We start from the raw sequence: 14,151 nt of genomic DNA, 5'->3' as shown, positions 1-14,151 counted from the left end.
TCCGAGAAAGGTCAGCAGGTCACATGGTCAGCAAGGTCCCATGTGGTGCAGACACCTCCCCACCAGGCGTTTGAGAACACTGCAGGCAAGTCAACTCCTCTCACCTTTTTGTTAAAACGGTTTCTTTTTTTAAAAAAAAAAAAATATTTTTTATTGATTTTTTACAGAGACGAAGAGAGAGGGATAGAGAATTAGAAACATCAGTGAGAGAGAAACATCGATCAGCTGCCTCCTGCACACCCCCCACTGGGGATGTGCCCACAACCAAGGTACATGCCCTTGACCGGAATCGAACCTGGGACCCTTCAGTCTATAGGCCGACGCTCTATCCACTGAGCCAAACCGGTCAGGACTAAAACGGTTTCTTTTAAAAAAACATACAAGGAGAGTCTGGCGGTGTAGCTCAGTGGTTGAGCATCAACCCAGGAACCAAGAGGTCACCAGTTCAATTCCCAGTCAGGGCACACGCCCGGGTTGTGGGCTCAATCTCCAGTGTGGCGCGTGCAGGAGGCAGCCGATCTGATTCTCTCTCATCACTGATGTTTCTCTCTCTCTTTTCCTCTCCCTTTCTCTCTACCTAAAAAACAATAAAAACATTAAAAACAAAAACAATCAGAGAGCTCTGATTAGGTTATGCTGTGCACAAAAATAATCCCGGAATAGGTCTCCTCTCCTCTAATTACAGAATTTAGGACAACATCCATGTGCTTCTGGAATACTTTACAAATAGGTCATCACAGGCTCTTCTTATTGCCAAGATTTGAAAGCGCCACCACAGGCAGGAGCCGGCGTGGCCCCCGCGATGCCCCACGTCCTGGAAGCTGGAGGCGTGGGGTGGGTATGGCCGAGACGCCTTCGTGACGCGGCGAGCCTGCAAAGCCCATCGCGGGTCCCACGGACGGAGCCACAGAACTCCGTTCCGGACGGACACCCTGCTCTGAGCTCTAGTCTCCTGCGGTGGAGACGTGGCTGCTCCCAGATCTGATGGGAACAGTGAGAACATTCCGGAGACACCGAGCCCAGCCCGTCCCGGCATGTGACCGAGTTAGCGAGGCCGTGCTGAGCTCTCCCTCTGTGACTCAGGGCAAACAACTCACTCAACTCGTTCTAATCACACAATTAAGCAGCCAATTGCCAAACACACTCACCTAACTTCAGAGGCTGATCTGTGAGCCAAGTCGGCTGGGTGGGGCCTCACGTGCCGGGCACCCTGGGGGGACGGTGGGGGACAGGCATCAACGCCCTCGCCTCCGGGAGCCGTGGTGCCCTGGGCCCAGCGCGGACCGGGCGAGTGAGGTCCCTGCCAGCCATCCTGCGGGAGCGGGAGCGCCCAGTGTCCATCAGTGCACCGAACGCTTCCGTGCCTCCTGGCCAGAGGGAGTGCAGGGGAGGGGCCAGGCCTTCCCGGGGGACGGACCCGGGACCCAGGCAGTCGAGTCAGCCTTGTTCAGCTCTGGGGAAACACAGGGCCCAAACCACAATCCGTTTTCGGATGCGGCAGCGATGTTTGTTTTTTGAGGCCAGATCAGAGGATGTGAGATGGACAAGCTGGGGGAGCAGTTACCTGCCTCACTGGTCCCCCGAGATGGACAGCGAGCCTGTTACCTGCCTCAGGGACCCGTCACCTGCCTTGGCTGTCAGCTCAAGCACCTGGCTCCTGCCCCAGCCTCCAGCAGCTCTTTCATACCGGGAACCTCGCCCCCCTCAGCTGTCCTCAGACCCTGGGCTCTCCCACCCAGGACACAGCACGGGGTTCTGAGCCCTGGGTCCCCGCACCCCACAAGCCACCCAAGCCCGGCCGGTCACCAGCAACCAGACACCCACGGACCCAGCGCACGCGGCGGCAACCCCTGCCCGGGGTTAAGGGGTCCTCTCCCTGCCACCCATCACCTTCTCGGCTGTCAGAGACGAGGTGCCGCAGATCCTGGGGACACAGAGACAGCGGCGAACAAGGCCTGGGACAGGCCCCGTGGCTCAGGGCAGGGGCGACGGTGTGCCCCAGAGCTGTGTGGGCCGGCTCCAGCCTGACCCCCCTGCCTCGGGGGAGAACCGAGGCCGGAGGCCTGTCCGGGCCACCAAAGTGATGTGGCCATGCTGACCGCCAGTGGCTCAGCCACCCAGGCCGACGGGGGCGGGGGGAGCTGGGGGTGACCTGTGGAATCACCCAGCCTCACAGGCCCAGGCTGCCCTCAGGGAGCTCAGTCTAGTGGGGAGACCGTCCCTGGGGGATGGCGAAGGGTCAGCTGCAGTGGGTGAGGTCCAGGCTGGCCTCTCTGAGAGGATGGGGGTGGGGAGGCCGGTGACCCACGCAGACTGTGGGCCAGGAGACAGGTGTCCACACATGGGTAAGAGGACAGGGCCCATCTGTTAAAACCCTAAGGAGTGGGCGGTGGGACAGGGCCAAGGGCTGAGCCTTCCAGGCAACAGGGCTGTTTCACCACTTACCACGCCCTCTGCGGCCACCACATACTCATCTGCAACGTGGGAACAATGTGGCCCCTTCGGGGGGGGGGGGGGGACAGCCACCCACACGGTCCCCTGGCACGCAGGTGTTCAGACACCCACAATGCGCCATCACCCTCTCCCTGGGCAGCCTCAGCACCCTAATCAGCCTCGCCCCCACCGTGCTGTCCACCCCTGGACCATGTTAGACGGGGTCCCCGACACCCAGGGCTCGCCTCCCCCAACACCCAGGGCTCATCTTAAGATGGTCCGTTCTCCCAGTGCAGGGCCATGTGCCTGCCAGGGAGCAGGGGGGCTGCTCAAGGCTGACAGCGTCGCTCCGGCCAGGGCCGTGCCTCCCTCTTCCTGCCTCCATTCGGCCCAGACCCTCCTCCGAGAACCAGCCAGGCCTGCCTCTCCTCTCGCGGAGGCGGAGCAGGCCAACCTGCAGGCGCCTGGCACCTCCCCTGGATGCTGCCCGTCCTGTCCCGTGACTTCCCAGCGGCCCGCCCTCCTCGTGCTGTCGCAGGTCAGGTGCGGGTGGTTCCGGGCCTTCCCTGCCTCCTCACTGGGCACCCTGTCCTGGCAGCAGATGGGGCTGCGGGCTCCTCGCCAGGGCCTGGCCACTCTGAGAGCCACAGTTCCAGATGTTCCGCTCAGAAGGCGGCACTCGGGCAGCCCGGGTAGAGCCGCTGCCGCCCTCAGCCCCCTGGGCCACCTAGGCCCCTCCAGACAGGCCTTCCCAGCACGCGCGACTCCCAGACGCAGGGTGCCAGCCCCCCTGGGTCCCTCGCTGTCCACACTCCCATCCTGCCCGCAGCTCCGCCCGCCGGGCGTGCCTGGGCTTTCTGGCAGCTGACTCATAGTTCACTTCCTCTCTGCCGGGCCAGGCCCACCTGCAGCCCGCAGGCCGGCTCCAAGCACCAGGATGGCCACGGGCACCTCACTCCCTCAAGTCCTGCCTCCAGGTCCAGCTCCTTCGGGTCCCCACCCACCCACACCCACACCACCACCCACACCCACACCACCATCCACACCCACCCACCCACCCCCACCCACACCCACAGATGCTCACACCTCATCTCAACCCGCCCTCGGGCGTGATCCACATTATCTCCCTGCATTCTTTAGTTTTTTTTAATCCTCACCCGAGGATATTTTTTCAATTGATATTTTTAAAGACTGGAAGGTAAGGAGTGAGTGGGGAGGGGAGAGAAACATCAATGAGAGACACATCAGTTGGATGCCTCCCACACACACCCAGATGGGGGGCCAGGGATCGAGCCTACAACCCAGGTTTCATGCCCTTGACCGGGAATCGAACCTGTGACCACTGGGTGCCAGGTCCGCTGTGCTAACCACTGAGCCCCGGCCAGGGCTCTCCCTCCGTCCTTAAGCAGTGGCTGGTGAACAAAATACGGCTTTTCTCCCTGGTCCAGAAGGGCTCAGCAGGCCTGCTGTGCGCACCCGACAGGACAGGGCCGGGCAGCGGGCCACCACGGACAGCTCCCCAGCCAGCAGGCAGCACAGGCCACAGCCTCTCTGAGTGGCCGCCTGTCCGGCCCCTCGTCTGTCTCTGACCCTCTCTCTCTGGGTGGAATAGAAGGCAGCCCTAGGCACTGGAGCCAGCACGGGGCGAGACATGCCCAGAGCAGTCCACAGGGACAGCACGCCAAGCGCCAGGGCCACAGGCAGGGCCCCCCTCCTCCTGCCCTGCCCCACCCACACCCGTGAACTCAGTCCCACTGCCAGGACCCAGCACCCCACAGCCTTCTCGGCAGCACCCGGGGCGCAGGGACAGCGCTCAGACCATGGACTGCGCGGCAGCCCCAGGCCAATCACTTCCCAAGTGAGACTGGGCTTGTGACAGAGGGTTCGAGTGTTCTTGTAATGATGCAAGTTGCTTCGGAACCAACTGCCCAGCGGGGGAAGGGCTGGTGCACGTCTGCCCGTCTCTGCCACCCCGAGTGCCCTCTGAGCCGTGTGCCCTCTGTCAGGCCAGGCTCACCCTAGAGGTGCAGGGAGCCCAAGCAGCCGCCCGGGTGCCTGGGACCCCAGAAACGATCCATCACCCCAGGGGTGACACCGAGAAGGGACGTGGCTCAGGCCAGCATCGCCTGCAGCCACCCGTGCCCATCACGTGGGACCTACCGGGCGCACACACCCATCCCGGAGGCAGCAGGATGGAGGCGTGGCCCGGCAAGGTCGTGGGGCGGGCGCCCAGCGGGGAGGGGACAGGGTGACCGCAGCAGGCTGGCCCTGCATCGGCCGTGGCCTCGCTCCCAGGGACGCGGCTGCTAGTCCAGCACAGCCCACTCTCCGGCGCCGCCCGCTTCCTCAGACCCTCCTCAGGCCCCAGCCCCACAGCAGAGAGAAAGGGCAGCCACACGCCCCGGGGGACCCCGCATGGCCGGAGCCTGCTCAGGCCGCAGCAGAGGTGTGGGCGCACGCGGGCTGGGCCTCCAGGAGCCATGGAGAGGAGCAGACCCCCACCAGCCAGGACCGTGTGTGGGGGCAGGGGATGGGGGTGGGGGGGAGGGCTGAGAGCTCTCTGGGCCTGGCTGCCCTCCCCTCGCCCCTGCTCAGAGTCTGCGCAGCTCCCACTGCGGCCTCTCCCTGCCAACAGGGCCCGCGCGGCTGGCAGGCCCCGCAGAAAGCGGGAGCCCACGCGGAGACGTAAAGAGAATGCAGGACTCGCCGGCTCTCCCCGCCCCAGAACGCAAGGCGGACTCGGTGCTTGGCTGCTCTGCACGGCCACGCGCAGGTGGGCGCTCTTCCTTCCAAGGCCGCCCCCTCCAACGGCGCGGGGAGGCCCCGCCAGGACCCGAGTCTGCGGAGAGTCGGCTCCCGAGGGCCCCTGCAGCCTCTCTCTCGGGCTGGGCCCGCCTCCAGGGTGCTCCAAGTCAGCGTCCCTTTCAGATTTCAAAGGAGGCCAAGCGTGTGCCCCGCAGACCCGGCTGCCAGGCTCACGGGAACCGTTATCCTCTGCCTCTCCCTGTAGGTCGGGCTGCTCAGGAAGGCGATGGCCCGGCCCCTGCAGGGCCGTGCAGGGGACCCCGCCACTCCCCTCCCTGCCCCTCCCCTGCGCTCGCAAAGGGGAAGAGGAACTGCCCGTGGGCGCCGCGCTGTGGCCCACGCAGCCACTTCCCCTGCCCGGACATCTACCTGACCCCGGGCGGCGGCCACTGGAACTGAGCAATGAAGTGGATGCAAATGGGGGGCTGGTCTCCCTGCAGTCAGGGGCCGTGACTGATCAGGAAGGAGGGGGGCCGAGGACCCACGTGGTAAAGATCCGACTGTGACCACATCCCCAGGACGAGCACACTCTCACGGAAGCAGCCACAGACGTGTGTGTCCCGGAGCAAGAACACACCCCGCACCCAGATCGTGGCTCCTAAAACCGCTCGCCCAGCGAAGGAGCCGGCTCCCGGGACACCTGGCTGATTGTGGGCGGGGCAGCAGACGCACAGGTGAGCCCGGGCACCTGCAGGGCCCCGATGGCCACAGCTGGGACAAGGTGACAACAAAACACCGTGGGGCCGCATCACAGCCCGAAGCTCGAGTCCACACTGATGTACGTAGGCACTGAGTTAGTGAAGGGGGAAGAGACAAGTCTTCATGCAGAGGAATTCCAAGTTATTTTGATGGATACTCCACCCTCAGGAGGCGGAATGTAGCTCCCACCCCTGTCATTTGGCCTTTTTTATGGTGTGTGGTTTTGTGTGTTTTTTCCAGAAAGGAAGGGAAAGGAAGAGAGAAATAGAAACATCAAGGATGAGAGAGAATCATGGATCAGCTGCCTCCTGCACGCCCCACGCTGGGGATCGAGCCCGCAACCCGGGCCTGTGCCCTGACCGGGAATCCAACCGTGACCTCCTGATTCATAGGTTGACGCTCAACCCCTGAGCCCCGCCGATCGGGGCTCCCCCGCCTTTACTAGTATGCTGGGCCACGCATGCTGACCTTCCAAACAGGACGCTGTGGTCGGAGGGAGGCCCCAGTGCGGAGCCTGCCGGACGGGCCTCAGCCAGGAGGCAAGGTCACAGTCAGGCATGCTGACGGGATGTGACGAGAAGGGACTCACCTCTGTGCTCTCCCAAACCCACGACCCCAGTGCAACCCTGAGAAAAACATCCAAATTCCAACGACGAATTCCCATCGTCCAAACCCATTCCCCCGGAGAGGGACCCGCGATGTGCCTAGAACCAAGGGCATCAAAACAGAAAAGCCCGAAAACTGCCCCGCCCAAAAGCGCCCACAGAGACCCACCGTTCCTGGGAAAGAAAAAGGGCGCATCGGGTATAAAGTAAGAAAACCTAAGTGAGCCCTGACCGGTTTGGCTCAGTGGATAGAGCGTCGGCCTGCGGACTGAAGGGTTCCAGGTTCGATTCCGGTCAAGGGCATGTACCTTGGTTGCGGGCACATCCCCAGTAGGAGATGTGCAGGAGGCAGCTGATTGATGTTTCTCTCTCATCGATGTTTCTAACTCTCTATCCCTCTCCCTTCCTCTCTGTAAAAAATCAATATATTTTTTTTAAAAAAAGAAAGAAAACCTAAGTGAATGTCATACTGCTTCATTCTCTGTGACTATGCTCCACACTAAGGGAAATGTTAATAACAGGAGAACCCGGGGGGGGGGGGGGGGTAAGTGTATGGAAACTACTGCATTTGTATTTTTTCTGTAAATTGAGTCATTGTTCTAAAAAGTAGTCTAATTGTCTATTTAAAAAAAACAACCAGCATTGCCCAGCCAATGGGAAGCAGCCGATCAATGATTCTCTCTCATCATTGATGTTCCTTTTTTAAAAAATATATATTTTATTGATTTTAGAGAGGAAGGGAGGGGGGAGAGAGACAGAAACATCAATGATGAGAGAGAATCAGTCATTGGCTGCCTCCTGCACACCCCCTACTGGGGATCAAGCCTGCAACCCAGGCATGTGCCCTGACTGGAAATCGAACCTGGGACCCTTCAGTCCGCAGGCTGTTGCTCCATCCATTGAGCCAAACCAGCCAGGGCATCATCCATATTTCTCTCTCCTTCCCTCTTCCTCTCTGACATCAATAAAAACACATTTACACAAATAAATAAGCAAACCAGCAAGCTACCCAGCAAGGTGGGGGCGGGGCCGGCAGGAGGGGCTCAGGCTCCCTCAGCAGCTCTGCCCACGTGAGCATCCACGGCGCCCACAGCGACACCCGGGCCTGCCCTGGAGGCACTCAGAGGTAACAGGGCAGGAATGGTGGGGCGGTCAGTGAGGGAGGGGCTCCCCCTCCCCCCCTCCCCTGCAACAATCCATTCCCCACACACTTGCACTGTCCTCATGAGGCCAGCCAGGGGTCAGGTGAAAGCAGGGCCCCTGCCCGCCAGGAGCTCAGAAGACAGGCAGGCAAACAGACAGCCACACACAGGGAGACCAGCCCAGGCATCCCGACCCTGTGGGAGAGGAAAGGCCAGGAAGGCTCCCTGGAGGAGGTGGCTGAGCACAGCTCATGCAAACGGCCACTGACAGTGAGATGGGACCCGTGCAGTGGCTCGGGGGTCCCTGTACACAGCGGGCAAACCCCCGAGTCCTTGGACGGCATGTAGCAACAGAAGGGGCTTATGAACTCTGACCTCTGGTGCAGGTGAGGCCAAGCACGCCCACCCGGACATACAGAAGGTGGTCCAGGCCACTGGGTACCGGGGGAGGGGCCAGACTTCTGAAGAGGCTCAAAGCACAACTCTGCCACCGCACATGCCGCGCGGAGGACAGCACACACGCTGAATGTGTGATTCACTCACGTGAAACGTCCAGAAGCGCGGGTCCAGAGAGACAGGAAGTGGATCAGTGGCTGCCAGGGGCTGGGTGGGGGCGAGAGTGAGGAGCGACCGCTAAAGGGCACGGGTGTCTTTTGGGGGTGATGGAAACGTGCTAAAATTAGACGGTGGCGATGTCTGCACGATTTGGAGAATACGGGTCAGCGAGTTGCACAATTTCGATGAGTAGGTTGTACGGTGGATGAACTACAGCTCAATCAAGATGCTGAAACACACACACACACACACACACTCTCTCAGGGCCCAGCCTCGGCTTCTCCCCACCCACAGCCCAGCTCAGCTGCCATGGGCTCCCCCAGCCGGGCTCCAGGGCCTGAAGCTGCTGGTCCCAGGCCTGGCTGGCTGCAGAGGGGCCCAGGGCAGGGCGAGGGGCCCACTGCGTGGCTGCTGCTGCGGGTGAGCTCTAGCTCAGTCCCTGCAGGAGCGTGTCCATTCATCCCACGGGTCTGTTTCTGGGGCTCCCGCTCTGGACACACGGGGAGAAGCGCCCCATAGGACAGGAGGGGCCCTGCCTCCGGGGAGGGCACGGGGGGGGGGGGGGGTGCTGGGAACAAAGCGGGAGGGCACAGCCAGGGAGGAGGTACTTCTCTAAACGGGGTGCTCCCCGGAGGCCGCCCTGCCACGGGAAGGAGCAGAGACGTGGCAGGCACAGGGGTGCAGGCACCCGCAGGGGGCAGAGGGCAGGGCGGGCGGGGCTGGGAAAGGAAGCCGCACCTCTGTCCTGGGCGGGTCTGGGCACAGGCTGGTCACACGGCACGTCCCACGTGCTCAGACAGCTCAGACCCTCTCCAGCGAACATGGGAACCCGCTGGGGGGGCGAGCGTCTCCCCAGGCCCCCCGCCCCTGCGACCCTCCGTGGCGCCCCGGCATTTGGTTTCTCCAACTTGAGTTTGGTGGCCTCAAGGGGTTCGGGGAGAGCTGCCCTCCCCCCGTTTCTGAGGGACCAGTGTCCCCCCTCCACAGAGGAGGGCAACGTGGCGGGGCCTAGTGCCAGGGATCTTCCCAGAAGCCCTCGCCCCTCGACCATCCAGGCACTCCACCCAACACCAGCCAGTGCCGGGAATGGGGGACCCCACACCGCCACCTCCTTCCTCCACCGCCCTCCTGGGGAAGCGCAGGGCCACTGTCCAGCCCCCCGGCTCTGTATTCCAGACCAGGACCCTGTTTACAGGGGGCTGAGCTGCAGGAGGGACCAGCCAGTGAGGAGGCACCCCCCTCAGCCTCGCGGAGAGGTGAGGCATCGCGAGGCGCCCAGGGACAGCAGCACCACACATTTCCTACACCGAGCCCCCTGCACACCGACCCCCCTGCACACCGACCCCCCTGCACACCGACCCCCCTGCACACAGCACTGCGTTCAGACGGAGACGACGGGGTCAAACCTGGCCCTGCCTCTCGCCAGCTCCTTACTCCACGTCTCTGGGCCAGGGCCTCCCCATCTGGGGGCGAAGCTAGAACAGCGCCCCCTCCGGCTGCTACACAGGCAGTCACTTCAGGTGGCGGGTTGCAGTGGCCCTGCTGGCCCCCTGGCTTCACTGACTGTGGCTTTTTGTCTGTTTTAAATATGTTTTTATTCATTTCAGAGAGAGGGAGGGGGAGAGAGAGAGAAACATCAATGATGAGAGAGAATCATGGATCGGCTGCCTCCTGCGCGCCCCCCACTGGGGATCGAGCCCGAAACCCGGGCCTGTGCCCTGACCGGGAACCAAACCCTGACCTCCTGGTTCCTAGGTCGACGCTCAGCCCCGAGGCAGGCCGTGCGTGTGGAAAAGCAGAGACTTTTGATTCGCTCAGACCTCTTCTCACGAACCCCAGAAACTCAACTCCGCTGGGGATTCCTGGGAGGGGCCCAGCCTTCGAGCAAACAACCCACGCTCCAAGCCGGCTCTGCCGCTGACCCGACCGGGCCTCAGGCAGGCCACCGGCTCCCTGCGCCTCAGTTTCTCCAACTGCAGAATGGGTGCAGGGGTGTGTCAGGAGGACCACAGAGGACAATGTCAGGGACCCGCAGCACGGCGTCGGCGGCCGCGGCATGACTTCTGGGGCTGCTCCGAGGTTTTTCAGGAGGCCAGCACCTCCTGCCTCCCGCTCGCCCCAGGGCTTTAATCACAGGGCCAAGCACAATCCCAGCCCCGGTTATAACTCCAGCGCCACACACAGCCCTCAGAGCGACTGTCACTGGGGTGAGTTACGGCCCCGCGTCCCCGCCAGCCCCTGCGCACCGGCCACGGCCACATGCAGACACCCAAGGTCTCTGATTTGGGAACCTTGCTCCCTCCACTGCCTCCCCCCACCCCGTCCCTGTCTGCAGGAGCCCACGGTCGGAGCGGCCAGCCTGGGTGGCCTGCCTGGACGTTCTCAAGTTCACCGGCTCCAAGCAGGGACGGGGCTGCCCACACCGGGCGTGGGTGGTGCCTTAGCCACTCCATTCACCTTCAGGGACCCAGGCCGCCGCCCATGCCCACGCCCACAGGCCGGCCTGCGAGGCCCTGAACTCAGCTCCTCCGCAAGGCTGTTCCCTGGCCTCTGCCCAGGATACAGACCCCAGGAGAGTTCCCACGGCCATCCCCCCGACCCCTCAGCACCCAAGAGCCCAGCCAGCTCTCAGCCGCCCCCACGCAGAGGCCTTCTGAGCGCCACCTGAGTCGCATTCGCCTGGCGGCTTCCCGAAGACGCCGCGTCTGGCCCGGCTGGCGGGCGCACTTCCCCGACAAGGACCTGTCCTCCCCTCACTCCTCAGGCCAAGGTCTTTCTCCCCGACTGGCTTTCCCTTCTCTCCACGCGGGGGGCTCTGCCACCCCCAGCGCTGCAGCAGCCCAGCAGGGCGGGCGGGCACACGGTCGGCTGCTGACACAGTGGCCTCCGGTACTCGACAGAGGGCGGCAGCCTGGGCCCCGCCTGGAGGGAAAGACCAGACACTGAGGGGTCGCCTGGGCCTGGGCTGCCACCAGCGTCTTCCTGCCCCCCCCCCCCCCCCAGCACTGACGAACGCTCCAGGAATGCGCAGGTCTCCACAGCAGCCACTGGGCAGGAGCCCCCTCCTGACACACAGAGATAGAGGCCACAGCTGGGGAAACTGGCCTAGCTCCCCAGGATGGTAGCTCCCCCCCCACCCCCAGCCCCCTGCAAAAGAGGGGCCCTCCAGGACGGGAACCCCCTTCCCTGAGAGCTCGGGTGGATGGGCGTCCACAGGGAACTCCCAAACCAGGGAGCATGGGGAGCTGGGAGGGGGTCACTGGGGCCCATGAGATGCCAGGCACCCATGGCACAGCCAACAACAGGGGCGCACCACGGAAACGCCAGGGAGCCCCTCCTTTCTCCAATGACACGGGTCCCATGCAGGCGCGCTCTGGGTCGGGAGCGGCCGTCTGTCACAGGGCGGCCTCGCTCAGATGCTCCGTTACCGCGGCAGCCCCCTGGCCACTGGCATGGGATCTAATAACACCTCCCTTCCTGAGCCCCAGCCACTCTCCCCTCCCATCCTATCACCCACATACACCTGACTCGGGGAGCCCTCCCGCCTCCTCCTGGCATCCGGCTGGTGAAGCGAGGCCCAGGGAGAGGGAGGAAGGTGGAGGTCCCCGAGCGGCCCGATTCATCTCCCGACACCCACTGGGGGACTGACTCGCAGGTGAGCGGAGGGTGGGCGGGGGCCTGGCAGGGCGGCCGTGGGGAGACAGACCGTCTGGTTCTTCCCTCAGGAAGGGCCCCCGCCCGCCCGCCCAGCTGCCGCGCTGGTGAGACTGACCACACCACTGCCGGGGGCGGGCCGACCACAGCCCGGCGAGCTCCCCTGCCTCTCCAGGACCCGCTTTCCTGCGCGTGAGCAGTCAGACACGGGGCCAGGCCGCACCCTGGGACTCCTCCCTCCGCCCATCAGCCAGGGCAGCTCGGAGGAAAGACGGCAGAGGAGGGGGCACTACCTCCCAGTCTCCAAGTCCAAGCCAGCAACCCCCCACCATGAGTCCAGCACTGTCCAGACTGGGGGGGCGGGGAGGGGAGAGGAGGCAGGGGGTACGCGGCCCTGGCCCCAGCTCGCACCTGCTGCATGAGGATCAGCTTCGCGTCCTAGGCAGGGAGGCCTTGGCTGGGCCAGGCAAAGGGCGTTGGGGGAGGGCTGCAGCAGGAAGGGGGGCAGGTTTAGGGAGGCCCCCGATCCAAGGTGTCCCCGCTATCAACCGTGGGGCATGAGCAGGGGCGTAGCTGGAACACTCACCCGCCGGCTGCGTGTCCCCAGACGGGCCTAGGACACAGGAGCAGAGCCAGGGAGAGAATGGCTGCGGGGGCAAAGGGCATTGCAGCCTGGCCAGGGTGTCTGACCTCTGCCCCGGGTGTGCCCGGTCCATGGGAGCCGGCATTGCCCAAGCTCATCCTCTCATCAGCCCGCTTCCTGTGTGCAGGGGAAACTGAGGCACGGGAGATTCCATGCCTTCCCGCCCAAGGTCAGAGCAGGTGCGCGATGGAGGCAGCCTCAGATTCCTCCCTTAGCTGCGGCCGGGCCCTGCCCTGCCCTGGCCCTGCCCCTTGCCGCCCGCCAGGCCCGGCTGGACCACAGCCCCAGGCTGGGCTGATGGGGTGTGGAAGAGGCTCAGGCTCTGGATTTCCTCTCCACCCACACGAGGAAGGCCAGGAGGGAACCCCATGCTGCAAAAGATGTCCCCCATATGCCATCGCCCTCCCCCTCGCCTCTGGAATTTAGGGCTGCTGACCGATCCAGCTTCAAGATGGGCTCCCCTCACCAGGTCTCTAGCCCTGGGGGGTGGTGCTCCTCCGCCTGCAGGGGTGCAGGGCCGGCTCCGGGCAGGGAGGGCCCAGGCTGGGGGTGCCACAGGACACCCCACCTCCTCTCCTGCACATGGGCTGGGCCCAGCAGAGCCCACTGACAAAACATCCCAAACAAAGGGAGGGGCGGGGGCAGAGGAGGGGCGCAGGGAGTGGGCGAAGGCCCGAAACTTCTGGCGGGGTCGTCTCAGAGGTCGCAGGGCCGGGGGGAGCTCCCGCCTCCTCTCCTGCGCCCCAAAGGGTGGCCTGGGTCCGGAAGGCGACATTCGCCGCGCCCACGCCCCCGTCTGGCCTCGGTGACGCGGCCCCTCCAGCACCACCCAGCCCGGACCCCGCGCCCGCAGCGCCCGTCTTCCCCCGGTGGGCCTGGCGGGGCGCAGACCGGGGGACACCGGGCGCGGGACCCGCGGGGCCGGGGGCGTGTGTGCGGGGCGCGCCGCGGGGGGCCCTGCTCCGAGGGCCGCGGGCTCCGGGCGCGGGGAGGACGTGGCCGAGCGCGTCAGGACGCGGCCGCGCCGGCAGCGCCGGGAGCGTGTCCGTGGGTCTGTCCGGGGCTGCGTGGGCGTCCGCGCGCGCCACTTACCCTGAGCGGAGGTCGGGGCCAACTCTCATCCACCCGCCGTCGCGGCGACCTCCTCGCCGGCCGCCCGGCCGCGCTGCACCTGCCGCCCGCCCTGGAGCCCAGCGGCGCCGGGGAGCGCGGAGGAGGCGGCCCCGCGGGTCCCGGCCACGAGCGCGGAGGCGGCGGCGGCGGCGGCGGCGGCGGCGCCAGGTCGCGCGCTCGCGTCCCGCTGCGCGGAGTCTGCGCGCCCCCGGCCCGGCCTGCGCAGCCGCCGCCCCGCCCCGCGCCGCACAGCCCCGCCCCGCGCCGCGCCTTAAAGGGGCCGCCCCACCCCGCGCGTCGCCACCTGCCCCTGAGAGCCGCACAGCCCTGCCCCGCGCCGCGCCTTAAAGGGGCCGCCCCACCCCGCGCGCCGCCACCTGCCCCTGAGAGCCGCACAGCCCCGCCCCGCGCCGCGCCTTAAAGGGGCCGCCCCACCCCGCGCGCCGCCCCACCCGCTCCTACCCGCGCATCAGGCTGAGGACAACGGGAGCGCGCTTGCCCT

The 14,151-nt window shown here is 64.9% G+C and overlaps 1 protein-coding gene across 1 annotated transcript in view; it reads right to left on the bottom strand.

Moving 5' to 3' along the window:
- Positions 1-13,853, bottom strand: part of GRAMD4 (GRAM domain containing 4) — a 54,352-nt gene extending 40,499 nt beyond the window's left edge. The window contains exon 1 of the mRNA XM_081083771.1: positions 13,629-13,853. Coding sequence (XP_080939897.1) covers positions 13,629-13,657 — 29 coding nt within the window. The 5' untranslated portion in view covers positions 13,658-13,853. The remainder of the gene's footprint in view (positions 1-13,628) is intronic.
- Between the last annotated feature and the right edge of the window lie 298 nt (positions 13,854-14,151).

This window comes from Myotis nattereri (genome assembly GCF_964212035.1).
Source record: "Myotis nattereri genome assembly, chromosome: 2".
NCBI classification, from domain to species: Eukaryota; Metazoa; Chordata; class Mammalia; order Chiroptera; family Vespertilionidae; genus Myotis; species Myotis nattereri.
Note: the sequence above shows the minus strand (reverse complement) of the source record. Positions and strands in the feature narration are given on the sequence as shown.